This window comes from Centroberyx gerrardi, chromosome 7 (assembly GCF_048128805.1).
Source record: "Centroberyx gerrardi isolate f3 chromosome 7, fCenGer3.hap1.cur.20231027, whole genome shotgun sequence".
NCBI classification, from domain to species: Eukaryota; Metazoa; Chordata; class Actinopteri; order Beryciformes; family Berycidae; genus Centroberyx; species Centroberyx gerrardi.
In genome coordinates this window covers 16,860,471-16,888,097 of record NC_136003.1, presented here as the reverse complement: position 1 = coordinate 16,888,097, position 27,627 = coordinate 16,860,471, and the positions used below count along the sequence as shown (strand labels likewise).

Sequence of the window (27,627 nt, the reverse complement as noted above, 5' to 3'; positions counted from 1 at the left end):
TAGTCTTTAGCACAAGACAGGAAATTTGCATTGAATCCTGCAAGCAATGTGGCTGATGTAAAACTAAGAAAGGTAGAACAATCTCACCGTTGAGATTCACTATTCTAGTGAGACTTTAACCCATAACAGTTAAACATTTCACCCTCATTGCCTAGACGTCAATGTGTTATCCATTGAACTACAGAGCCACATTAGGACAACTGCATATAAGAGCCAGGCAGGGAAGAACAATGTAGAAGTACCGCCTATTTTTAAGTATAAAAATTGATGTGGCTGAATTTGTCTAACTTGTTTGTTGTGTATTTGTATGTGTTGGCTAACACTGTGGTCACTGCATAAGAAAGCTGTACACAGTCCTCTGTTCTTGCTGTCCAGTGAGGCCATCGTCCATCAGAGCCCTGGAGGTCCCAGGTTGGGCTTTGTCCCAGAGCACTTCATCCACTGTCCGCACCTTCAGCAGCACAGAGAACTTTCTACGGCTCTACTGACACTTCCCTCCCACAGCTCACCTTACTGTCCATCAACCTTATCTGTGGAGAGGGGAGGGGCCAAAAGGTGGGGTTAGAGATAAAGGTATAGGCTATCAGTACATCAGTGTACTGTATGTGTTTGAAAGAAAGAAACTGATGAATTTTCCATTGATGGCCCACCTTTAGGGATGAACGTCAGTGAGCTGCTGAATATTCAGAAGCGCGACAGCCCTTCTCTTGGTCCATCGTACAAGAACTCATGGCCCAATCCATTGCCACACTTCCCACAACAAACCTGGGATCGCACCAAAAATCCAGAGTGCTCAAATCAACATTTTATTCCTAGATCACATGATTAATAACAGGTAGAGTGCTTGAGTCAATCCCATTTAGACTTTCGACCGGAGCCGACTGAGAGAAAGATGAATTTAGTTTTTAGATGTTTAGAGCTTCACATGTTTTGGGGAAACCCAGCTTGGGTTGTATAGGTTTATTATGTTATAGTAAACAACAGGCAGTTCTGCAGAGGTAACCCACCTTTATGGGTCCCCATGCCTCTGGGTGTTTGGACACACTGTCCTTTTGGAGAGTCTCTGAGAAGGCTGGCCAAGGAGAAGAGTGCTCGAACTTTGATGTGCTGGAAAACAGCTTATGTCCACACTCAGAACACACATATATACCTGACAGAGGAAAGAGTATTATGGACAACTAAGAATCATATACCTTCATTTTCACTGCGGTGGGACTTGCTCCTTCACACTCTTTGGAAAGTAGTTAAACAACAGGCAGGAAGATGTGTGTTATTTTTTTTAGGTGCGTTTGACATGCAACTTCACACTCACCAGGTTGGAAGTGGCTCTTATATTCCTCCCCACCAGAGAAAGAGCAATATGACATTTCATCCATATCAAATAACTCTAAGTGTCTGAAATCAAAAGTAGTTTCTCTGAAGTTTGAAGCGTTTGTTTACAGAGAGGCACCCGGCTTAAGCTGGAATGAACTTGCACTTCCAGATCAAGTGACACTGTCCTGCTTGTGTAATGCCTGGTCTCATTTCTGACACATGGTGGCAGTACTTACATCACTGAGCAGTGATGTGGATTAAAATGCTTGACAATCAAGTTTACCATTCCTTGACAAATTTACTTTTAGCTTCCTGAATGGTAAATTATTTAAAAGAAGCTGAACAATATGACAGGCTGAACAACGTGTCTGATAAAACTACATGGATCAGTCATTGAACCAGTACTCAAGAACTATAAGGAAAAAAGCAGAGTGCTATTCATAGAAAATTATATTTGTTGCTGTTGTTTGCATATCAGATATTGGTAACACTGTTGTCAATAATATTGGATTTTAAAAAAGTTATGTTTGTCATATTTCATTTTCTGTATCTGACAATCCAAAGCCATTATCACTGAAATGACCTTAAATTTCAACACTGACATGAAATAAACATGCTATGTGTATATGGATAAGAATGATCCCAATAAAAGTGCATGTATTGAGTGTCTCATTAAACACTCACACTCAATTTGACACCTCTTTCAGATCTGCAAAGTTTCTTGCATTGACCACTTTCTTTGGCCAGTTGAAGAAAATATATGGTGACCCACTGCAGCGCACCAGGTTGGGAGTGGTTCTACCTCTTCATCAGAAACAGCAATATGACATTTCATCCATGTCAAATCAATCTCTAAAGTGAAAGGTACTTTCTCAAAAGTTTGAGGCTTTGTGGCACATGTCCAGATCAAGTGACGCCGCCTCTCTCTAACTTGTCTAATGCCTGGTCGCATTTCTGACACAGCGGCATCCAATTCATAAGCAAGACATGGATTAAAATGCTTGACAGTTCAACAAGATTATGAACAAGATATTTGATAAAGCTACATCAACCATTATTCAAAATATATAAAGCATTATATTATTCTAATAGAAAATGTATTTATTGCAGTTTTTTTGCATATCAGACATTGTAAACCATTTACATAAAGCTTCATAATAGTGATGTCAATATCATTAGCAATATTGATTTTTAAAAAACTACTATATTTACTCAAATTTCATTTGCTGCATCCAGCACACCAAACGATGCAGGTATAGGCCGTTGTCATTAAAATGGATAACAACATTGACCTGATATAAACATCATGAGTAGTCTGTCTCTCCCCCACATGAGACAACGTCTATATAAAGATTGTGTGTAATCAACAAGGTTAACTTGGTCACCGTTTGTGCAAATCTGTTAGCTATCACTGTGCTTATTGCATAAAAAAGCTGTTCAGAGTCCTCTGTTCTTGCTGTGCAGTGAGGCCATCGTCCATCAGAGCCCTGGAGGTCCCAGGTTGGGCTTTGTCCCAGAGCACTTCATCCACTGTCCGCACCTTCAGCAGCACGGAGAACTGTCTACAGCTCTACTGGCACTTCCCTCCCACAGCTCACCTTACTGTCCATCAACCTTATCTGTGGAGAGGGGAGAGGAAGCAAGATGGAGGACGGAATTATGTCAAGAGGGGTGGAGCCGTTTACCAGCTTGAGCACAATGTTGACCAATTGTAGGCAGTTCCAGATTCTAGATTCCTACAGTTAAGGCATCAAAACTGGACTTGGACTTGCCTGACACCCCTGACTAAACCATTGTTAAAATCAGTCCAGTCAAGCAAGTTTTCAGCATCTGAACTGACACCGCTCCTGGAATGCTTCCACTCGGCAGGTTTGCCTCATTTGAATTGGAGGAGCTGATATTGTCTGTTTGCCAGTCAGGGTTCAGTATTATAACTGTTCTGCCTGTGAGGACTGAAGGGGACGGTGTATTTACTTACAACAAAGTCAAACTTGCCCAAAACATAAACACAGTCGCTCAGTCGACACGTCGCTGCAAACAAATGTGTGTAAGTGTATATTCGCTGCTACATATTTTTTGTTTATTTACACTCCATGCTAGTGGGGGCGCATGAAGATTTAAGAGGTAACTGTAATCTAGGGAAACTGGAAATAGTGGTGACAAAAACTCAGAACAACAATAGCTGCAGTAAAAGACTGACGCGTCCCATACTATATTTGAAAACTAATATGAAATAATGAAAACAGAATAATATGGGACCTTTGAAGAGGGAAAAATACCTCTGTATCTGACTGATATGCTGTAATGAAAAGTGGTATTCGTGATGAGAAACTAGTATCACTGGATTCCTAGGTCCATACAACAAAAAATATAAACTCCACAGAGCTGGAACATTTGTTGCAACCCAATATCTTGATATAATCTGCCTGTTGTACCTTTAGGGACGAACTTCAGTGAGCTGCTGAATATTCAGAAGCGAGAGAGTCCTTTGGCTGGTCCATCATTCACAAACTCATGGCCCAGTCCATTTCCACACTTCCCACACAGCACCTGAACACATCACACGACCGAGTCAGCATTCAGCAACAATGTTTTCTATGGATTCAGTGTTCAGTACATTATATCAATCCTTCAGATGAAAAATCATATAAGTTCTTTAAGGACTGTAAATTGGTAACAACTAGCTACAACTTAACTTACAGTAGGAGATGTAAACCCGCACAACCCACAAGATTTAAACAAGGATGAAATTGTATGCCGGCTGATCAAAAAATGAAGATCAATTTATATTGCTCTTTCTCTGAGGGACTCAAGTGGCAAACAAAGTAAATCCTTTTTATAGTGATAGCACCTTATAAGCCCCAGGTCTCTCCTCGTGTTTGGACACACTGTCCTCGAGGACGGTCTCTGTGAAGGCCGGCCAGGGAGACGAGTGCTCATACTTGGACCTGCTGGAGAACAGCTGGTGATCACACTTGGTGCACACATAAAGCCCTGCGGAGGAGAGGACTGGAGATGATGACTGTTGTACAGGACAAGGCAATTATTTTGATACAGATCTTATGTTGTATGTCTCTACAGCATGCTTGTCACTTGGTTAGTACTTAGTAACCTGACAGTTTTTGCAGTAGCAAGATTTCTTTCAAGTCAAAACACACACCCAAATACAATTCACATGTTATTATCCTATTATCATGGGAAGTTCAATCAGTATTTGTGAGCATAAACAACTCTTCCAACAGTGTTGACACAGAACATTTCCTCATATCTCCCGCAAATCACCACAATCTCCTCCTATTCTTTGCAAATGGAGCATCTGAAAAGTTGTTGCTTGGTGACACCCCAGACTTTGCTCTCTTGTTTTGGGATTTTAGAGAGTTTGTATAAACTAGACCAATATCATAGAAATAACGTTTAGCTTTTGTTAAAAGGTGTACTTTTGTTTTAAAATGTAACTTTAACTTATCACCGGCTACATCCGGTTTTGTAACGGTCTTGTGTAATCAAAAGGCAGGTTACAAAAGTTTCCCAGTTTAGAGGCAGAGGCTGGCGTGCTAGCTAACGTTGAGTATTCCCAGTGTTTAGTGTTTATATAAATTGATAATCTATTCCGACCTAAGGCTATCTGTAATTACCGAGGCAAATGTCGGTTGTTTTGCATTCAGCAAACTTAGCTCGCTAACACTACCTAGCTGTTAGCTACTTTAGCTAAAAGTCCATAAATAGCAACGTCATCGTTATATAGCAACATTGGATACTGAACAAGAAGTCAAACCTGGTTTGAAGTGGTCTTTAAAGACCTCTCCGCCGAAGAAGGAGCAAAACGACATGACTCTACTTTCACTGCAGTGTTATTCCAGCTTCTCTCAACAGCTTCTGCCTGTCGTGCGCTCGTTCATGTGGTTCGACCGGCCGGCCGGGTCGGTCAGTGAGTGACGTAGCGGGTGCGCGGAGTTTGCTCTCTAAATAAATAAAGCGGGTCCTCCCACCGGCAGGCTCCCGACCCGCCCGCCGTGAAACATCGGCGACAGGCGGCCACACCTCAACAAAGAGCACAGGGCTGAAGACAAACACCCGGAGGGATGAGCACTCCACTGTACACTATAAGACAAGCCAGACCTATTAAACAGTAAACCCAAAACACTTCTCAGTAGGTTTGGCTTGTGATACCGTGTATTGTGGAGTGTTTATCCATAAACTGGCGCACCCTGCGCGAGGCCATCAAGCTACTGATTGAAGCTGAAGAGGACATTCATAGTAATCATTTGCTACTTTTCCGGATTTTTAGATACAATATGCAATAGCCTACATTTTCGGAGAATGAAACCATTGGACTTAAACTATTTTATAAGTTGAATGACTTACGCATGAATTCAGTTATAGCCTACTCTTGTTGAAGAGGCTTTGCCCTAGACTTTACAACCCACTCTGATTATTCCTCCTGAACCGCAATAGGTGATTGGTTTGGTATATCGCAATTCACAGAGTGCTGTGTTACCAAACCGCCCTCCCCAAATACATCAATGGATAGCAATTTATGGTTATTTGTCAACTTTGAACAGAGTGCAACACAGGTTCATCACTTTTGAATAGTTCGATGTTGATACTCAACTATCAATTGACAAAAAATTCAGCAAAATGTCACTTGCCTATTTATTAATTAATCTCTCTTGTAGACATTTGTATCACAATTACATGATGGCTAGAAACAGGCTGTCTGCAACAGATCTTGAATGCTCACAGTTTAACACACACTATGGTACAGTTATTTTTGTTTGGAAGGCATCTTACACCATACATGACAGAGGTATAGTTTTAATTAAGCTCTATAACAGTCCATCTCAGCTTTTTGTCACCGCCCCCTGCTGCTGCCGCCTGACAGGTGAGCTTACTTAATAAGAATGTTCTGTAATCAATCCAAACCTTAATCTTTAGGAGTTGAATGAAAAATAATACAAATACAAGTTTTTGAGATGATTTAAAGATAGGTTTGAGCATCACTGTTGCTCTGTCATGAAACTCTTGAGTTGTGTCGCCCAAATCCACAAACTGAAAAAAGGACAGAATCTCAGACAGACTGATCTGATCACACAGCACTGCAGTTTCATAACGGAGTGGAGACAGATAACAGATTAAACTCAAGTGTATCACTCCCAAGTTTTCAACCGTTTCTTTCAATTAAATGTCAATAAATCAGATTAAATGTTGTTTCTGGAATATGATAAAGAAATGCTTTCCAATAATTTTACAGATCAACACTGTAAAAGATAAACACTAAACAACACTTCATTTTTTAACATAACATTCTGGCGGCCAGACTCTTATAATAGTTCACTTTCAACTTTATTATTATTGATTATTAAAACTGTCTCTGATAGATAAGTCTAAACTGTGTTGACAGATGGTTGGTTTAAATATAACACAAATGTGAGAGACAGAGAGACTGCATCTGGACTGCTCACGTGTGCCACTGAGTGGTTGTTGGTGCGCACTGCAACTACTCCTGGATAAATAATTTCACACCCTTAACTGCCAACGCAATTCATAAGATCATCTCAATGTGCATATAAGGACTCACTCAGGAGAGAAACCGTATGACTGTGATATTTGTGGCAAGGCATTCAGCCAGAGCCAGAATCTTACAATTCATAAGAGAAGTCATACCGGGGAGAAACCATATCATTGTGATGTGTGTGGCAAGTGCTTCACCACTAGCAGTCACCTCAAAGTGCATATGAGATGCCATTCAGGAGAAAAGCCCTACTCCTGTGATATTTGTTGTAAACATTTTAGCCAAAATGGACAAATGACAAGACATAGGAGAACACACACAGGAGAGCGGCCGTACGGCTGCCATGTTTGTGGCCGGCGATACAGATTTTCTGAAAATCTGAAGGTGCACCTGAAAAGCCACGAAAGGGAAACTACTTCATGACAACAATATTGTCAAAGTGACCGGACAGGCTATGTCACAGCTTGTGCATAAGTTGGACAAGACATGACAACAGTGGCTACGCTTACATGCATGGAATAACCCAGCTGTACTCCGGTTAAGGTCCTATTCAGGTTAAGCTATTTACATGAACCTTTGACACCCTGCAACTGAGTATCCCAGTTGCGATGAATAAGCCAATTAACAAAATATTCCAGTCCACCTGTATTGTTCCATCCATAAGATTGAATGATCCACCAGCAAAAAAGTATGAAAAGGCTACCTCTTCCTCTTCCAACAAAAGAACAATTATGTTTATTTCTGAGCCACAAATCTTTCAAGCAATGGCAATGGCTTTCTAGAATGTAACCAATTTTAGAGCTTGTGAAATTGTGATGGTCAAGCAACTCATTTGTGATTACTACATCAGAAGAAAATGTAACTAACATTGCAATCTGTTTCCAGCTTGAACACAATGTTGACTAATTATAGGCAGTTCCATATTAATTACAGTCAACACATCAAAACTGGACTTTGTCTCGACTGACACCCCTCACTAAACAATTACTAAAATCAGCCCAATCATGCAAGTTTTCAGCATCTGAACTGACACCGCTCCTGGAATGCTTCCACTCGGCAGGTTTGCCTCATTTGAATTGGAGGAGCTGATATTGTCTGTTTGCCAGTCAGGGTTCAGTATTATAATTGTTCTGCCTGTGAGGACTGACGGGGACGGTATATTTACTTACAACAAAGTCAAACTTGCCTGGAACAGAAACACAGTCTGACACGTCACTGCAAACAAATAGTCATAAATGTGCAGATATCCTCCAACAAGCTCAGCAAGTATAGCTTCCAAATGATTCATTTTGAAGGATTGACCATGAGATGTTAACACAGAGATGTACGTAAACAAAAGGATTGGAGACGCTTTTCCACAAGGCAACACAACCAATCATGATATTTAGACCAACTGCACAAGATCACACAGTGGGGGCTGGTGTGAGAAGAAGTATTCTGTGCCCTATAGTCTTCAAAACTATTCAATACCTTTTTAACTAAATTACATTTATTTAAAAACATCATGAAAAACATGATTCTTATCCCGTCCCATGCTACATTTGAAAACAAAATAATGAAAACAGAATAATATGGGACCTTTGAAGAGGGAAAAATACTTCTGTATCTGACTGATATGGTCAAAGCAGATACATTTGTGTACTTAAAATCTGTATTCACAATGAAAAGTAGTATCAGTGATGAAAAACTGATATCAATGGATTCCTAGGGTCCATACAACAAAAAATATGAACTCCAAACTAATAGAGAAGGAACATTTGTTGCAATATCTTGATATAATCTGCCTGAGCTGCTGAATATTCAGAAGCGAGAGAGTCCTTTGGCTGGTCCATCATTCACAAACTCATGGCCCAGTCTATTTCCACACTTCCCACACAGCACCTGAACACATCACATGACCGAGTCAGCATTCAGCAACAACATTTTCTATGGTTTGGTTAGGGTTAGCTACTAGCTACAACGTAACGTACAGTAGGAGATGTAAACCCGCACAACCCACAAGATTTAAACAAGGATGAAATTGTATGCTGGCTGATCAAAAAATGAAGATCAATTTATATTGCTCTTTCTCTGAGGGACTCAAGTGGCAAACAAAGTAAATCCTTTTTATAGTGATAGCACCATATAAGCCCCAGGTCTGGGTTAAAGTACAACGTTTCGAGCCCTGGGCTCGAAACGTTGTACTTTTTAATGTAGAATAAAGTAAGCAAAATATTGGGAGCTGCCACAGTGTTGCGAGTCTTTTTGAATTTGCATGAAGTAACTATTTCGACTCAGCACCTGGAAAAGAGATGTGCGTGTGTTCACTCTGACTTCTGTTGTACAGGACAAGACAATTATTTTGATACAGATCTTATGTTGTATGTCTCTACAGCAAGCTTGTCACTGGGTTAGTACTTAGTAACCTGACAGTTTTTGCAGTAGCAAGATTTCTTTCAAGTCAAAACACACCCCCAAATACAATTCACATGTTATTATCCTATTATCATGGGAAGTTCAATCAGTATTTGTGAGCATAAACAACTCTTCCCCAAGACTAAGTGCCAACAGTGTTGACACAGAACATTTCCTCATAGCCCATATTTGCTGCATCTCTACAGACTATGTAACCCTAACCTGACCTCAGCCTAACCCTAAACCGGACCCCATTTTTAAACCTAAACCCTAATCTGACCCTATTTCTGACATTAACCCCAATCCTAAAATGAACCCTAAACCAGACGCTGAATGGCTGTAGATATCTACACTCCAGGCCAGTAGGTGGCGGTAATAGCCTACAGCTTTCAGTTTGATGTCAACCGCCTCAAAACTAAAGAAGAAGAAGAGGAGTCGCCAACAGCTACCCGTCTATATTACCGCTGAGTTCATGTTGCTAACAGCACTGATTTGCAACACATCTTTCCATTCAGAAACTGTTCAACAATGTTTCAACTGAGGGACTTTGTGAACGAGCGACTCTCTGCAGCAGCCGTTGAGATATTTGGAGAGGTTGAGAAAACTATAGCATTGTACCAAGTCCAAGTTACTCGATCGAGAGATGAGGTCGACAATCTGCGGAAGCAGCTGGACCTTCTCCGCGACAAATCAGGTTTGGGACCCTAATTTATTGCCAGGCTTATTCATTATGGAGTAATAAAGGGCAACTTACCACTAGAAACGGGTGTGGCAAGTTGCACATCAGCCACGATTTCACGGGAATTCAGCAGCTCTCCATTCATTGTCTATAGGAGCCGAAGCGGCGGTGTAGGCCGAGCCTCCAGCAGTTGACTAGCGGCTAAGTGGCTAACGCGGTTTTCCACTGCAACTATACAAAGCAACGAATGGTGTTGAGATTCACCTCACGGCACACTACGTACTGTAGCATGAGCTTTGAGATTATTCGCACGTTTCTGTTATTTGTATGTTTGTAACGATGTATAACTACAACGAAGAATGTACCAACTGTTGCTAGCGGGGGAGACCTCCGTGTAGCAGACGGTGTCGCGAATGGGCAGGTTTTCACCTCTTGAGATGCAATTTGGGACGTTACAGTATGAGTTCAGGTTCACGATACTAGCTGCCGGCATTTTTTCACTGTAGCCTGTGAACCTGTAGCTCGTTCCCTTTGCAGGAGATGGAACATTCCAACTAGCTAAAAGCCTGCTGGGTAGTGTAGTTCGATAACTAATTTTGTCGTTCATGTAAATAATATTGAATTAATTTTTGTGAAATTAAGCCAAACGAGATATGTTGATGCTTCCATCACATCCAAGTAGCCACTTAGCTAGCTAACTTGCTAGAGAAAGACACATTATCAAGATTGTGTTTTCCATATGTATGCTTATGGATTATATTTGGGCAAAATGAAATAAAGAAATAAAACAGAATTTGCTCAGATGCTTGTCCCCAAAACACACACAATTAAACGGCTACAAGTGACAACTTTTGATAGAGCAAAGCAAAGTGGTCGCGTGTGCATGTGCAGTACATACAGTAACTGTGGCAGCTGACTCGCCGACATGTAATGGAAACGGGAGTCTGTTGGTTAACTTATTCCTCCATCTCCTTTGTAGCTGCAGAGCCTCTACAGGCCAACAGCACCGTGGTTGGAGAGGGGTGTGACCCGACTCTGCTGCAGGACCCAAGACCCTCAACACCACTTGAAATGGGAGAAGAGTCGAACTTCAGTCTGAGGCTTGAGGTCCCAGGACCTTCTCAAACCAATGCTGATACAGAAAATAAAGACTGGAGCTATTGCACACTTCAGACAGACCTCGAGATATCACAGTTAAAAGAAGAGTGGGAGGAACTTGGCATTGACAGTCAGGAACAAGAGGCTATTTTTCCTTCTCCTGATATTGTGAAAAGTGAGCAAGATCAACCAGAGACAGAATTTACACATGAATTGCAGCCTCTCTCTTCAGACTGTTCTGAAGCTCAGAGTGAGAACAGCGACAATGATGAGGATTGGGTGAAGAGCACAGGAGTACAGACAAGGTCGAAGAAACGGAAAGCAAAGGAAGTGCAAAGACAAAGTAAGCAGGTGGGACTTACAGTGTTGCCTTATGAAGATGCTTCTGCTAAAAGTCAAACAGACCGAAATGTTTGCCATTTGTGCGGCAAGGCCTTTCGGTACGTAGGTTCTTTAATGAAGCACATAAAAAAGCATAACAAGGCAGTTGACTGTTGTGTTTGTAGGACAACTTTCCAGTCTACAGAAGAGTTGATACGTCATTTACAATGTGCTCACAGCAAAAACCATTTTTGTGATGTTTGTGGCAAAACTTTCGCCAAAATCCGTTTTCTCAGAAAGCACTCAAAAATACACGCAAGCTTAAAACCATTTACATGTCAAGACTGTGGCAAATCATTTACCAAAAGAGATTATCTCAATGTGCATGTAAGGACTCACTCAGGAGAGAAACCGTATGACTGTGATATTTGTGGCAAGGCATTCAGCCAGAGCCAGAATCTTACAATTCATAAGAGAAGTCATACCGGGGAGAAACCATATCATTGTGATGTGTGTGGCAAGTGCTTCACCACTAGCAGTCACCTCAAAGTGCATATGAGATGCCATTCAGGAGAAAAGCCCTACTCCTGTGATATTTGTGGTAAACATTTTAGCCAAAATGGACAAATGACAAGACATAGGAGAACACACACAGGAGGGCGGCCGTACGGCTACCATGATTGTGGCCGGCGATACAGATTTTCTGAAAATCTGAAGGTGCACCTGAAAAGCCACGAAAGGGAAACTACTTCATGACAACAATATTGTCAAAGTGACCGGACAGGCTATGTCACAGCTTGTGCATAAGTTGGACAAGACATGACAACAGTGGCTACGCTTACATGCATGGAATAACCCAGCTGTACTCCGGTTAAGGTCCTATTCAGGTTAAGCTATTTACATGAACCTTTGACACCCTGCAACTGAGTATCCCAGTTGCGATGAATAAGCCAATTAACAAAATATTCCAGTCCACCTGTGTTGTTCCATCCATAAGATTGAATGATCCACCAGCAAAAAAGTATGAAAAGGCTACCTCTTCCTTTTTCAGAGATTACTTCTAATACAGGGCAAAGAAATGATGACCCTATAGCAGGCCTTATGTAGAACCTAAAGATATGCATTTGCAATATCAATGGGTTTTTTTCTTCTACTAATTTTCCCATTGAACTCCCTGTTGAATTTTATGTACTCTATTTTTGTACTTCTGTGGATGTGCACTGTTTATTACACAATACTTTATTAAACAGGCTGTTTTCATTGTTTCAGAGAATGCAATTTTTCAATGTTTTTACTTTGTGTGGAGATTCTTGGTGGTGCATGTGGATCCTCATCAATGCCTGACAGATTCACAGCATAATGGGGTTAGTGCCAGTCAGAAACCAATAACGTTAGGATAAAAACAAACACCTCAAGTTCAGGATGGAGTGAGGAACTACTGGCCATGGTGTGTTGATGTGAAAATTGTGATGTTGCGATGAAGCATGTGTGAGGAGAACAAAGTATGTGTCCAGACTGCTTCTGAGCTTTCCACACTAATCATGGAAGTGGTAACTTAGTTAAAACAAAGATGTGTCAGTTTGCCCTGTTTGAATATTCAATATTGCTGCTGTTGGGTGAAAACCTAGTATCTGCAAAATGTTCACTTTTCAGGAACTAAGAAAAACAGCTGTGTTTTCAGCTTGACCACCACTCATTTTTGAGTTTATTGAATTGGGTTTGAAAGAGCTTCATCAGACCAAGGGGGGTAGAATTTAGAAAATGTGACAGCATCTAAAAAGGTAAATCTGTGTAAATACTTTGACACTGAAATGATCATATGCTATAGACTAATGTAACTTCAAATTAAAGATGACAGTAAGCACTAGGGATGGGACAGTATGCTTATCTCACAATTCAATTTGATACGCGATATGGGGTTCACGATTTGATCCGATACAACCATGACACAATAACATAAATAAAAGTTCAATGACAACAAAGTCTGACTGTGCAGAATGATGTTAATTTCTGAGCCACAAATCTTTCTAGCAATGGCATTGGCTTGCTAGAATTTGTGATTACTACAGCAGAATAAAATGTAACTAACATTGCGATTCATTTTTCTGCCCCACAATTCGTATTGTCACATTTTTGTATTGCGATATATTGAATTTCAATATATCGTCCCATCCCTGGTAAGCAGTGTAACCTCAATGTTGTATGTGTCACATCCAAAGTGATAGAAACATATCAAGGCAAAACATCAGACAGTCAAAGATGACGAACTCTCGTGGCACTAACACAAGCAAACACAGGTTCCATTACGATTCATTTTGAAGAATTGACTATGAGGTGTTAACACGGAGATGGAAACGAGCAATTAACTGGAAAAATAAACGGAGACACTTTTCCACAAGGCAACAATCATGTAATATTTAGAGTGTAGAGAAGCCGCAGAAGGTCACAGAGTTACGGAGCAGGCATGATTATTCTTTTGTAACACATACGATCTTTGCTGAAGTCAAAGGCCGTCACGTGACTAATGCTGACTCTATTTCCGCTACGATGTGCCGCGAGCAGCGAAGCAGCTACAGCCGAGGCTATCTTGCTAACAGCACTGATTTGCAACACATCTTTCCATTCAGAAACAGTGTTCAACGATGTTTCAACTGAGGGACTTTGTGAACGAGCGACTCTCTGCAGCAGCCGTGGAGATATTTGGAGAGGTTGAGAAAACTATAGCATTGTACCAAGTCCAAGTTACTCGATCGAGAGATGAGGTCGACAATCTGCGGAAGCAGCTGGACCTTCTCCGCGACAAATCAGGTGTGGGACCCTAATTTACTACCAAGCTTATTCGTTATGGAGTAATAAGGGCAATTTACCACTTGAACGACTGGCTGTTTGTGCGGGAAAGATGAGGTTTGTATCCCTGCGACAAGTTTCACACCAACCGCGATTTCACGGGAATTTCTCCATTCGTTGTCTACGAGAAGTGAATGGCGACGCGAACCAGGCCCGCGATCAGAAAGTTAAGAAACAGTTAACGTTATAGGCTACAATGCAAATGAGCATGGGGTCGCGGCACTAGAACCAATCACAGCAAAAAGTTGGAGATTGTTGGTCTTATTAAACAGTCTCATTCTTAAATCGTGGTAATGTGGGCAATACAAAACAAAATGGATCTAATTTTCAATCTCATTCAGTTTATTTGTGATACGGGACATCACTATCGAAACCACATATGTCAGCAATCACCAAGCATGCCAGTCATATCCCAACCTCATCCCAAACTGGACTCTGCCTTGTGTTTGATACCTCTAGCATTTTGACTAGTCATAATGTAATAAAAGATATCTTAAATTAGCATTTTGACTAGTCATATTGTAATTGGAGATATCTTAAATTAGCATTTCGGTTGGTCTTAATGTAATGAGATATATCTTAAATGCTAATTTACAATATCTCCCATTACATTATGACTAGTGAAAATGCTACTTTAAAATATTTCAGATATCTGTAATGAGAACTACTGGAACTACCACTGCTAGGCCTATACTGCTGCAGCAGCTGTAGTAGTAGCAGCAGCAGCAGTTTTGTTGCTTGCCACTACTGACTAACTACTACTACTGACTAACCTGGCTTAAAAGTAGGCTACTGCTGCAGGAGCAGCAGCAGCGGCACCCACCGCATTCCCTGGTGCCCCTGGTAAAGCTGTTACTGTGGATTTTGACAAGGGCCTACAACTCTATAAGATAAGGTAAGATAAGATAGCATTAATGCCCTTGGGGAAATTCAGGAAAAGTAGCTGGTGATGCTACTTTTATTAGTTTTTGTTCTAGTTAATTTTGATAGTTTGGACTGGGTGGCGGGTTTGTACCACTACCAACCGCCAGCTCTTCAACGAACCGGGTTTCTTCATACCAACCACCAGCTCTTCAACGAACCGGGTTTCTTCATACCAACCACCAGCTCTTCAAAGAACCGCCATCGCTAACCGCCAGACCACTCCTTTAGAGTGGCTGGCAGATTGGCTTCAGCGTACCGACCACCACCTCTTCAACGAACCGCGTTTGCTAGCCGCCACGCCACCTGGTCCAAACTGTCAAAATTAACTAGAAAAAAAATTAAGAGAAAGTCTCCAAACACGCCCACCAAGCGTCCAATAGCTACTGGTCTGAAATGAGGACCATGTAACAACGTTCCCAAAGAGATCCTCTTGCCGCGGTCCAAGCATCAGCTTTACCAGCGCCCAGGGGAGCATACCTTACCGTGGTAAGGTCTGAAGCTCAAGACCTCGAGCGCGGCCTTTTATGCCCTGGGCTGCTGCGACCAAACACGTCAGAATTCTGATTGCGATGTCATCAGTGCAGCTGAGACAGGCTCTGATTGGTAGAGTACAGTTCAGCTCCATCCAATGATGTCATAATCGGTTAGAATGGCGAAGCGAAGCCGTGTTCTGATTGGTTCCGACTGAATGCCCACAATGAGTTTTGATTATTTGAAATTATATTTAGCCTATTATGTAGAACTTTATTTCTATTTGGAGTAGGCTTGTAGATACATGCATGTACAAGTCAAACTTTTCAAGACGAATGGATGTAAAATAAGTCAAAATTTATGTGCAATTGGATGTCACATGCTTCTTAGGTGTGTGTGTGTGTGTGTGTGAGTGATATAGGCCTAAATATTGTCTAACAGCCTTGAAACATAAACACGCCGCCAAGACTCCAGCCGGTACAGCTGCACCGGGATGAAAGCGGCGAACAACTCCGAGAAATTAGAGAAATTGTGTGGCTAAGTTCAGAAAATCAATAACAAATAATACATGTATATGAATAGATTTAAGCTGTCCAAGTAGTCCATTTTGTCCAACAACGTCTGATAGGAAATAATTGCAATATTATGATTTATATATTATATATAATAAAAGATATAAATATATATATATATTATTATTTATTATTTATATTTTGTTACAGTTATTCGTAGCCGTAACAAAAGGATTTCATTTGTAAAACATGGGTTACAATCCAGTTTATAGATTTACAGAGCTGACTTTTGGTTTTCAAATTACTTTTTTATGATTGAATCATTTCACAATATTGGGTTTACGTATGATTTGTTTGAGGAGAGATATAGCTCTATATATGGATCGGCACTAATGTTAAATTGCTAAATTTTAAACTGACAATCTGGTATCTTTTATTAGTGCAGCACTGACCCAGAAGCCCCAATATAAGAGCGCAAGCCACTCAGGGCTTGCGCTCTTATATTGGGGCTCTACTGCATCATGGGATAGCATCATGGCGGCCACCGTGTTTTGTTTTTAGCTCTGTCAGCTGGCTCTACGTTACATTTCTTAACATTTTAACCCATTGAAATCAATTTTAGCGGTTTTATTTGTTTAACACTATTTTATCACAGCTCCATTGGTTTTGCGAGATTTCCCAGTTGGGTTTTCTTTTTATTGGACTGTTCTGCCAGCTCGATAGCCAAGCCACCCTGGCTATTTTCTTGGCTAGGCTCGCCTTTAGCCTGTGGCCAAGCTGAACAAAATTAACTTCAACTATGCCCTGTGAGGACTGTGTACTGCTTCAGAAAGCAAACAGGAATATTACTAACCTCAAGGAAGACATTCGACGGCTCTCTGATGAATTACATAAGAAAGACTCACTTCTGTCCAGCTTTATGGACATGGCTTCTGGGCAGTCTAAACGGATTGCTACCCTCAGCTCAGCCATCCACGACACAGTCCTGTGGGACCCTTCCACTTGTCCACGACCTTCCTCCTGCTCAACACCCAAACATAAGTTGTCCTGGGCAGAGGTGGTGGCCTGCGGCGGAAAGAGAGATCCGGTCAGGGCTGCCCCACCACCTCGCTTAAATCTCTCGAACCGCTATGCGATTCTGTCTGATGAGGCTCCGGTTCACCAGGCTGATGCCCCTGCGGTCACGATCCCACCTGACCTGGACCCCTCCCTTGCAATGGCACCTGCTGACACTGCTGCTTCTTCACCACCGGTGGCTAGGATCGATCGGGCGGCTCGACATTCCACCGTGGGAAAGCCAAATAAGCGGCCCCCTCCCCGGGCAATGACCTCCTCTTCCCGCCGTAAGATGCTGAAGGAGGCCGTGATCTGACGCTCTGGAGGTCTTCCTCGTTCCGAGCCAGCAGGATTTCACTCCCCTCCCAAGAGTGAGGGGAGTGAACACAACACACAACACTTTCCACTTTCCACTTTCTTATCACAGCCACAGCCAACAACCCTCATCATCGGGGACTCCATCATCAGGGACGTCAAGTCCAGGTCGGCGGTGACCCACTGCCTTCCTGGAGCTAACTTACTGAACTTACTGGCCTACTAAGTCTGTACCCCTCTGTATGTACGGTTGTCATTCACGCTGGCACTAATGACATCCCACGTCGACAATCTGAACTATTGAAACAGGATTTTTATCTTCTTTTTAATGTACTAAAGTCCAGGATATTTTTTATCTCCGGCCCCCTACCGACAATCAATCGGGGCTATGGGCGTTTTAGCAGACTGCTTAGCCTCCACAGTTGGCTTCAATTCCAATGCACTCATGAATTATGGTTTTCTTGATAATTTTAATCTTTTCTGGGAACGGTCTGCTCTTTTCAAAAGGGATGGTCTCCACCCTTAACCACCGTGGCTCACAAATGCTGGCTGGTAACATATTTTATTCAACCACATACAACCATCACTCTGCCTCCTGTGACCACCTTGTGGCCATTAACAGAGTGGACATCTCCGTCACCAATTGACGTCCCCATGGGCCAAGTAACTATAACTTTGGTTCCGGGTCAAAATTAGAATATCCCACAGTGCTTGTTCTATCAAAAAACAGTCCCATTGATAATTTCTCCCCCACCAATATTCCTGTTATTACCAGGGAAAGACTTACAGTGAAGCCATGTAGCAATTCTAGAGGCGTCAACTCTCTTTTATCAATTGTCTGCACTTCACTTTCAGATAAGAAGAGATCTTACACTCCCACCTCCGACCTAGTTGTCAGGTTTGGACTTTTGAATGTTAGTTCTCTCTCTAACAAGTCTTTATCTGCCATGATTTTATTAACTCTTTTAATTTCGATTTTTTTATCATTACTGAAACTTGGTTGGGTCTAGGTGATTTCACTCCATTGATTGAAGCTACACCCCCTGGTTTTATTAATTTCCATCAACCCAGGCTATCTGGTCGTGGTGGCGGGGTAGCTGTTATTCACAAAAATCATATAAAATGTTCCCCCATCTGTAATGGCACTTTTCACACTTTTGAATCACTGAGTTTCCTAGTAAATGGTAAGGCTCCCTTGCTATGTGTCCTAGTCTACAGACCCCCTAAACTGAACCAAGACTTCATCCAGGAATTCTCTGACCTTCTGTCTCTCATTGTGCCTAAATACGATAGAATTTTAATACTTGGTGATTTTAACATCCATGTGTGTTGCCCATCACATGCACTTGTCACTGATTTTATGCAGCTTATTGAGTCTTTTAACCTTATTCAATTTGTTACTGAGCCTACTCATGTAAAGGGCCATACTCTTGGCCTTGTACTCTCATTTGGTTTGCCCCTAAATAATCTTGAGATAAAGGATTTGTGTGTGTCTGACCACAAGGCAATTGTATTTGATGCTTCGCTACTTCCTTCTACCTCAAAGCCATCCTCTCCACTCAGCTCTCGCATTTTTAATGCAACCTCTGCAACCAAATTCTCTGAGGCTTTCCTGGCAACTCACAGTGATATATCTGTCATGGCATCCCACAGTCAGTAGTACTCGATTCCATTGCTCCTCTCAAAAACAGGAGGTCAAAACCTCGAGCTCTTCCGTGGCTCGATACAACTCTGGCCTCTCTAAGAGAATGTAGAAAAGCTGAGCGTAAATGGAAGGCTAATAAATTACAGATCTTCCATGATATCTTGAGAAATCGAATGCTCACATATCAGAAAATGGTTAAGGATGCAAGAGCTGCTTTTTTCTCAGACCTTATATCTAAAAACTGTCACAACTCTAAGGTTCTGTTCCAAGCCATAGATTCTGTCATTAGCCCCTCCCCCAGCCACAGCCTTGAAGGAATTTTTAGTTTGTTTTACTCACAAGGTTGAAAATATAAGATGTCAGATTTCACCTGCTGACAGGGACTCCTCTGTTATGTTGGAAAATTCAGCTGTTTTAAATGGTTTTCAACCAATTTCTTTATTGTTTTTAAAGGATATTGTCTCTCAAATGAGGTCCTCTACTTGCTGTTCTGATGTTGTTCCAACAAAATTTCTCAAAGATGTCTTTGACACAGTAGGTCCTAGTATTCTGTCTATTGTCAACAGTTCTCTGGCCACAGGAACTTTTCCTTCTAGTTTTAAGCATGCAGTAGTTCAGCCTCTTCTTAAAAAGCCCAGCCTTGATGCATCTGATCTTAGTAATTTTAAACCCATCTCCAAACTGCCTTTTTTATCAAAAGTTTTAGAAAAAAATGTTTTTACCCAATTATTATCTTATCTGAAGCATAATAATATTTTTGAAAAATTCAGGTTTTAGAGCATTACACAGCACAGAAACAGCCCTTGTCAAAGTAGCTAATGACCTCCTCCTCACAGCAGATGCAGGAGAATGCTCAGTCTTAATCCTTCTAGACCTGAGTGCAGCTTTTGACACCGTAGATCATGCTATTTTAATTGAGCGCCTTGAACAGTGGGTAGGTATCTCAGACTTAGCACTGAGTTGGCTTAAATCCTATTTATCTAATAGAACTTTCTCTGTCACAATAGGCAAATCATCGTCGACCACAGCAGACATCACCTGTGGGGTTCCACAGGGCTCAATTCTTGGCCCCATCCTCTTCTCCCTCTACATGCTTCCACTTGGTCATATAATTCGTAAGCATAATGTTTCCTTTCACAGCTATGCTGACAACACAGTTATATCTACCCTTAAGACATAATGATCCCAACTGCTTTAATACTCTCAGAAACCGTCTCAAGGACATTAAGTGTTGGATGTCACAAAACTTTCTTCAGTTAAATGAAAGCAAAACTGAAATACCGTATTTCCTCTAATAGTGGCCGGTAGTCAATTAAAAGCCGGGTCTCCGATAATGGTCGGGGCCGTGGTCAACACAAACAAATAAAGGCCGGCCTCAAATACAGGCCGGGGGAAAAAACAAAGGAAACAAGACTAGGTCAAAACCTAGTATATGGCTGGACCGTGTCCGTCTCCTCTCTCCGCCGCTGCCTCTCCACCGCGCCCACGGCCCGCATTGATCCTCCCAATCCAAGCCCCGGACGCCCGGTGACGCATCGGCGTCGGGACCTCTGCCGAAATCTTGGCCGGATCACCGGGAACACATCGGCACCCAGGTTCAGTTAGCTTCAGTTAGCTTCAGCTTACATGCAAACAACGGTGGATACCGGTAAACTGCCTGTTTGTAACTGTAGTTTGTAGTAACGTACAAGTGCCACAAGATGGCTCGGCCGGCGGAAGTCTCTGGAGCATGCCGTCGTCGATTACCGTAATTATCGTAATGCATTGCAGTAACAAAAAAAACGTCTACCTAACGTACCCCAACAGAAGCAGATCAGAAAACAAGGAGGCTTCCTACTAAAATATGAGCAAATATACTTATCAGAGGGAATTAGAAATAAAGGCCTGTCTCTAATATAAGCCTGCTTCCAATAAAGGCCTGGTACCCTCTGCAGTTGAGGTAAATAAAGGCCCGGGCCACTATTAGAGGAATTACAGTAGTCTTATTCGGGCAGCCCAACGCAAGAAATCTTATTTTACATGATCTAGGTGACTTATCATCTAATATAAAGCCTGTGGCCAGAAACTTAGGAGTAATTTTTGACAGTGACCTGACTTTCGAGGAGCAGGTAAAGAGAGTCGTGCAGTCCTGCTTCCTTCAACTAAGAAATGTATCAAAAATCAAGTCATTTTTATCTCATGCTGATTTGGAGAAGGTAATTCATGCTTTTATTTCATCTCGTCTAGACTATTGCAACTCTCTCTATACCTGCCTCAGTAAAAAATCAATCTCACGTCTCCAGTTTGTTCAAAATGCTGCAGCTAGAATTTTAACTGGCACTAAACGTAGAGACCATATTACCCCAGTCTTAGCACATCTGCACTGGCTACCAGTAAGATTTAGAATTGATTTTAAGATTTTACTGATTACATTTAAAGCACAGAAAGGTCTAGCCCCTAGCTATATTGCTGACCTCTTAACTCTTTATGAGCCGGAACGCAGCCCTTTTGGCTGTTCCACAGTCTAGGCTCAAGACTAAAGGTGACTGCGCTTTCTCTATTAGGGCGCCTAGACTTTGGAATTACCTGCCTGAGGAAATTAGGCTAGCTAAATCAGTTTCATCTTTTAAATCCCTTCTAAAAACACACTTATATAAACAGGCTTTTATGTGAATCACTCCCTATGCACTGCCGTTCGGGAGTTTGGAATCACTGAGGGGTCTTTGTGTTTCCTGGGGGAGGCCGGTGCTTTTGTTCGCTGGGGTGGCATTGAACTGGTCGGGGAGTGCAGCCTGGGTATTGATGGTGTTGCGGACTGCTGCCTCTGTTTTCGGGTGGCTGTTCTGTTCTTCGGACTTTCTGTTCATCGGGAGTCCTCCGTTTGCAGCGGTGACGTCTTTGCTGGCCTTGGGCGTTCTGGCTGTCGGGCTTTCGGGATTCTCGGTTGGGGTTTCGCCACGCGCTTCCTGCGGCGCTTGCCATGGGTGCGATTGGCTTGTGGGGCATTTCTCACAGGCCCTGCGTTCGGGCTGTTTCCCACGGGGGGGCTCAATGGGGTTTGGATCGGGCGGTTTTGCTGGTCGGTCTGTTGGAGGCGGTGCTCGTCTCTCCTGACTCGGCGGTTGGTTGTTGTTTTGGGGGATGGGCGCTGTTTCCGTGCGTGGGGTTGCCGGGAGGCTGGGGATTTCATGCACCTTTGTGTGGCGGTCTTCGGTTTCTTGGCGGTGTCGTGCTTGGGGTGGCTTTCGTCTCTTGGGGCGGCAGTCGGCTGGCGGGTTTGTGGAGACGGGTGCTGTCTCTGGTGGGTTGGCCGGTGCAGTTGCCCGGTCTGGGACCTGTCGGCTTTTGTGGGGGCGGCTTGATCGTGGGGTCTGTGGGGGATGCCCTGTGGGCTGTTTGCATCAGTGGCGGGTGCTACAGGGGGCGTGGGGTGGGGCTTCGCTGGGTGTCTTGGGGGCCTGGCGGCTGGAGTGCCTGGGGTCTGCGGGGCTGTCACTGCGGCGCATGGGGGATTCTAACCACTTTTATTTAAAGTTTGTTTGTTTGTTTTTTTTAGTTGTACCTGTTTATCTCTTGTATTACCTTTTATTCCTATTTTTTATTTAAAAAAAATTCGGCACACACTTTTATGTAAAGTTCGATCTGTTTTTAATTGTATCTGTTTGTTTGTGTGTTTTTAGTTGTACCTGTTTACCTCATATATTACCTTTTATTCCTATTTTCTATTATTGCTGCTTTTGGGTTTTATTGTATGTAAAGCACTTTGTAAACATTGTTTTTAGAAAAGTGCTATACAAATAAAGTTATTATTATTATTATTATTATTATTATTATAAGTAATGATTAGAATGCAGGACGTTATGGTTAATGTAACGCTCTAACAGGTGGCATCAAAACTGGCTCACTCACAGCACAGACTTTGTACAGCAAGATGAGAAAAATTGGCACCAATCAGGCGCACTTACAAGCTTTTGCAAACAATTGACTTCAGAAAATGAATAGATGCCAGGCCTACAACAACCAAACAGGAGAAGCTGGCACCACAATGGCTGCACTTGAAGGTAGGAAATGCCTCCTCATGTCCTCCTTAAATGCATAACAACCAGCCTAAAGATATCAAATGAGGCTTTATAATTTAAAGCAGTGAACAAAGGCAGATGCACAATGCACAGTCTAAACACAAGACAGCCAAAATGTCAAATAAGGCTTCACAATATTTAATTCCAGCGTAACACCAGACAAGTGCAAAGCAGTCAACAAGGTTAACTCTTAAAATACCACAGTGGACCTACACACACACATGCTTACAATGGCTATAACTAAAAAAATAAAACAGAACTTACCAGTCCCAGCAGTTTCAGCAAGGTTAGTAGTAAAGCTAATGCCAGCAATAGCATTAGCACTAGCGTCAGACTGCATTCCATCATCTCCATTAACATGAGGTTGGGGTGCAGTCTCTGATTTGGAGGAAGAATCTGATTTCTCCACTGTGTTAGAGGAATTGGAAGTGCTCTCTGATTTTAGCCATTTCCGAATATCCATTGTTTTGTTTTTTTAGATACACTTGCCAGACCTACCAACCGAAATCCATGAACTTGCCTCGCTAATGTAAGGCCCACCAGTGGGCCCACCCACGCTCATACCTTCATCTCCCACCTAGCTTAGGCCTACTGGCCAGCCAATTGTGCTCATATTGAGTAAAAAAACAACCTCACTTCCATCGCTTCCCTCATTAGCCTGTTGGGTAACTTTTGCCTCCATCTCCTTTGTAGCCGCAGAGCCTCCACAGGCCAACAGCACCGTGGTTGGAGAGGAGTGTGACCCGACTCTGCTGCAGGACCCAGGACCCTCAACACCACTTGAGATGGGAGAAGAGTCGAACTTCAGTCTGAGGCTTGAGGTCCCAGGACCTTCTCAAACCAATGCTGATACAGAAAATAAAGACTGGAGCTATTGCACGCTTCCGACAGACCTCGAGATATCACAGATAAAAGAAGAGCAGGAGGAACTTGGCATTGACAGTCAGGAACAAGAGGCTATTTTTCCTTCTCCTGATATTGTAAAAAGTGAGCAAGATCAACCAGAGACAGAATTTACACATGAATTGCAGCCTCTCTCTTCAGACTGTTCTGAAGCTCAGAGTGAGAACAGCGACAATGATGAGGATTGGGTGAAGAGCAAAGGAGCAGCAAAAAGGAAAAAGAAACGGAAAGCAAAGATAGCGCAAAGACAAAGTAAGCAGGGGGGACTTACAGTGTTGCCTTATGAAGATTCTTCTGCTAAAAGCCAAACAGACCGAAGCTTTTGCCATTTGTGTGGCAAAGCCTTCCAGTACATAGGTTCTTTAATGAAGCACATAAAAATGCATGACAAGACTGTTGACTGTGGTGTTTGTGGTAAAACATGCCAGTCTACAGAAGAGTTGATAAGTCATTTACAATGTGCTCACAGCAAAAACCATTTTTGTGATGTTTGTGGCAAAACTTTCGCCAAAATCCATTTTCTGAGACTGCATTCAAAAATGCACACAGGGTTAAAAAAACAGTTTACATGTCAAGACTGTGGCAAAGCATTTCTCCAAAAGGAACATCTCATTGTTCATATAAGGACTCACTCAGGAGAGAAACCGTATCACTGTGATATTTGTGGCAAAGCGTTCAGTCAGAGCCAGAATCTTACAATTCATAAGAGAAGTCATACAGGGGAGAAACCATATCATTGTGATTTGTGCGGCAAACTCTTCAGCACTAGCGGTCACCTCAAAATACACATGAGATACCATTCAGGAGAAAAGCCCTACTCCTGTGATATTTGTGGTAAACATTTTCGGCAGAGTGGACAATTGACAAGACATAGGAGAACACACACAGGAGAGCGGCCGTACGGCTGCCATGTTTGTGGCATGCGATACAGATTTGCTCCAAATCTGAAGGCACACTTGAAAAGCCACGAAAGGGAAACTACTTCATGACAACAATGGCTGCCCAGCTATTGGTCATACTCTGGTTAAGGTCTTATTCAGGTTAAGCTGTTTACATGAACCTTTAGGGAAGCTTTTTTCTTTTTTCTCAGCATACAAACACTTTTGTGACAAATGTTCTGTTTTAATCATACTGTAGTAGTTAAGTAGCATTTGTTAGAAGTTAGAAAGTTAGTTAGAAAATGACTCTTTCTTTTCTACAAAATGAAAGACGTTCTTGACCAATTAACAACTAACTACAAACTAAGCATGTTCCGAAATCACTCCAGGTTCTTTTCTGTATGAACCCAGGTCTTCCAGATGAAGCTCTGTACTCACTGCACCACCCTGTCACACTACACTGTTATAGTCAGTTCCTTCTTTTTTGGCCAGTCCAGCAGGTGGCAATATCCACGCCAAAATTATCCTTCAATATCACTGAGAGCTGGAGGCCAAATTACCCAAGAAGGTCTAAATGAAAGCTGGATTGAAAGCTACATGATGTTGCTCACACCTGTGGTTCACCTATTGATAACATAATCTAATGTTCAGCAGCCAGACACTTCATGTTAACATTATATTTATCTCCAATTACACCAAATATAATTGTGTAATTCCACTGGAGCAATCAGGGCTTCACTGCCTTGCTTGGCAATAGTTTTTAAGGCACGTGAGTGTTTATTATTCATTTTCCATATCTATATTTTCATTTATTTTTCTAGTCTCTGAGCTACCACTGCAGGCCTTATGTAGAACTTAAAGATATAGATAACTAATTTTCCTATTGAACTGTGGAAGAATTTTTATGTACTCTGTGTGTGTACGTTTGTGGATGTGCACTGTTTATTACTCTAGTATAATAATAATAATAATAATAATACTCTAATAAAACAGTATCAGTTTTCATTGTATCAGAGAATACAATTTTTCAATGTTTTTACTTTGTGTGTGAGATTCTTGGTGGTACATGTGGATCTTCTTTAACTTCACTGATGTGGCATGAATGCCTGAGAGATTCACAGCATGATGGGGAAGATGCAGTTCCAAGGCATTCGGTGCTCAGTGGCCAGCGAACACCAGCTCAAATGCAGTGTATGTACATTCAGTTGAGCTACACATTGTATTTGTAATGCTGTCATAATGTCAGTGCTTGTTGAATGTAAACCCCTCACAGGGATTTAAATATTTTATGTCTCGGATATTTTCTGGAAGAAGTATTCCTTCTGTTTCTGATACGGGAAAGATACATAAATGGAGTGTGTGTGATTAAGCCCAACTGGGGGCAGAGCGGAAAGTGTCCCAGAAAGCTTTGCCCTTTTGAAGGTTGTAGAAAGGAAATAATCCTTGTTCCCTAACAGCGGAAGGACCAGTATAATTGGAGCAATCAGTGGGCAGAATATGCCGCCCTAACATTTGCCTGAGGTGGAAAAGAAAAGGGCAAGAAAACCTTTAAAGACTACCGCTAGCAATATCACTGCACTGCTAAAGTGTGCAATGATACAAAGATTCTCCAGACAGATGAAGAGTCTCAGGAAACGACACCAAAGGCCTTACAGATCTACCAGAGTGGAAGAGTGAAGAGTCTTAACCGCAAATTCATAGCAGTGATGTCAAGTGGTGTTATATTTCATTTACTGTTTGCCATTTGAAAAGATTTCTGGGAAAGTACTGTATCTATTTGTGTGTCTAAGGACTCTCACTAGGGAAACTAATTCCGAATCAGATTCATCAATCTAATTAAATGCCACACACAAGTGAGAAACCATATCATTGTAGTGTGGGGGAGAGACATTCTGCCACAAACTGCATAATTAATGCGCTACAGCTGAAAAGCCACATCTTTATCTACAACTTGTCTGTAACAGCTTAGACACTGATTTTCCCACACTGGTGAGAAACCATCTTTTGTGTCATTTGTTATCAGCACCAAAGAAGACTCCTCAAAGAGATAAACTTAAGGACAGTGAATAAATGAATGACAAAAAAAATTATAAGCTGTAATGTAAATACACCACTGCCAAACCAGCTTCTGTGACAGTTTGGTCACCATGAGCCTCCATTATCCAGTGTTTCTCAGCCTTGTAGGTGACACAAAACACTTATTTCTAGAAAAGCCAAGATTACCCCCAAAACATAACATATTTGTTTCAGCAGGGCATGTGTAAAAGAATCAACAAATATCATGTTGATTATCAACAGAAAAACTATTCATCAACTTCAATCATTGTATGGTAACTGTATAGTACCATGAATAGGAATCACTTAAAATTGGTCACTTTTATCTATAATTCCCAAACCATTCTTTAAAATAAAGCAAATTTTAAACGTTCATAGGGTTAAGCATTAATTTCTTAAGTATATCTAAACATGGTGGGGTTCATTTTTACCTAGTGGCTGAAATAAGTATAAATGCACACAATTTCTTGGCAATTTTGACATGCAGGTTTTTTTATCTTGTGAAATACTGATTACCATATTAGGAAAAGTCATAGACTGGCTGGCAGCTGGGTTTTTCAGAACAGGGCAAAATCCATTTGAAAAGGCAAAAACACAATGACAAAATAACACAACAAAACACCTAAAATTGTGTGTGCGAGTTTA

The 27,627-nt window shown here is 41.8% G+C and overlaps 3 protein-coding genes and 1 pseudogene across 3 annotated transcripts; 2 read left to right on the top strand and 2 right to left on the bottom strand.

The window, feature by feature from the left end:
• Positions 1-510: 510 nt before the first annotated feature.
• LOC139928597 (methionine-R-sulfoxide reductase B1-A-like) lies at positions 511-1,440 on the bottom strand (annotated as a pseudogene).
• Positions 1,441-2,395: 955 nt separating this feature from the next.
• On the bottom strand, positions 2,396-5,247 carry LOC139928596 (methionine-R-sulfoxide reductase B1-A-like). The gene is made up of 4 exons (XM_071921201.2): positions 5,090-5,247; positions 4,166-4,308; positions 3,750-3,864; positions 2,396-2,933 (listed from the first exon to the last, which is right to left on the bottom strand). The coding sequence occupies exons 1-4, from the start codon at positions 5,142-5,144 to the stop codon at positions 2,914-2,916; spliced, it is 333 nt and encodes a 110-aa protein (XP_071777302.1). The 5' UTR covers positions 5,145-5,247; the 3' UTR covers positions 2,396-2,913.
• Positions 5,248-9,553: 4,306 nt separating this feature from the next.
• LOC139928621 (uncharacterized) lies at positions 9,554-12,074 on the top strand. The gene is made up of 3 exons (XM_071921235.2): positions 9,554-9,582; positions 9,736-9,914; positions 10,879-12,074. Exons 1-3 carry the CDS (start codon positions 9,554-9,556, stop codon positions 12,072-12,074), a joined length of 1,404 nt encoding a protein of 467 aa, XP_071777336.2.
• Positions 12,075-12,859: 785 nt separating this feature from the next.
• LOC139928620 (uncharacterized) lies at positions 12,860-25,815 on the top strand. Its single transcript, XM_071921234.2, has 3 exons — positions 12,860-12,868; positions 13,946-14,126; positions 23,840-25,815. Exons 1-3 carry the CDS (start codon positions 12,860-12,862, stop codon positions 25,036-25,038), a joined length of 1,389 nt encoding a protein of 462 aa, XP_071777335.1. The 3' UTR covers positions 25,039-25,815.
• Positions 25,816-27,627: the final 1,812 nt, after the last annotated feature.

What these genes read in the sequence shown, in the direction of transcription:
- LOC139928621 (XM_071921235.2), top strand. Translation starts at nt 9,554, where the DNA reads ATGGCTGTAGATATCTACACTCCAGGCCA. An exon ending in GATATCTACACTCCAGGCCA is followed by an intron (nt 9,583 to 9,735) that starts GTAGGTGGCGGT and finishes CTTTCCATTCAG; the next exon opens with AAACTGTTCAACAATGTTTC. An exon ending in CCTTCTCCGCGACAAATCAG is followed by an intron (nt 9,915 to 10,878) that starts GTTTGGGACCCT and finishes TCTCCTTTGTAG; the next exon opens with CTGCAGAGCCTCTACAGGCC.
- LOC139928620 (XM_071921234.2), top strand. An exon ending in CCTTCTCCGCGACAAATCAG is followed by an intron (nt 14,127 to 23,839) that starts GTGTGGGACCCT and finishes TCTCCTTTGTAG; the next exon opens with CCGCAGAGCCTCCACAGGCC.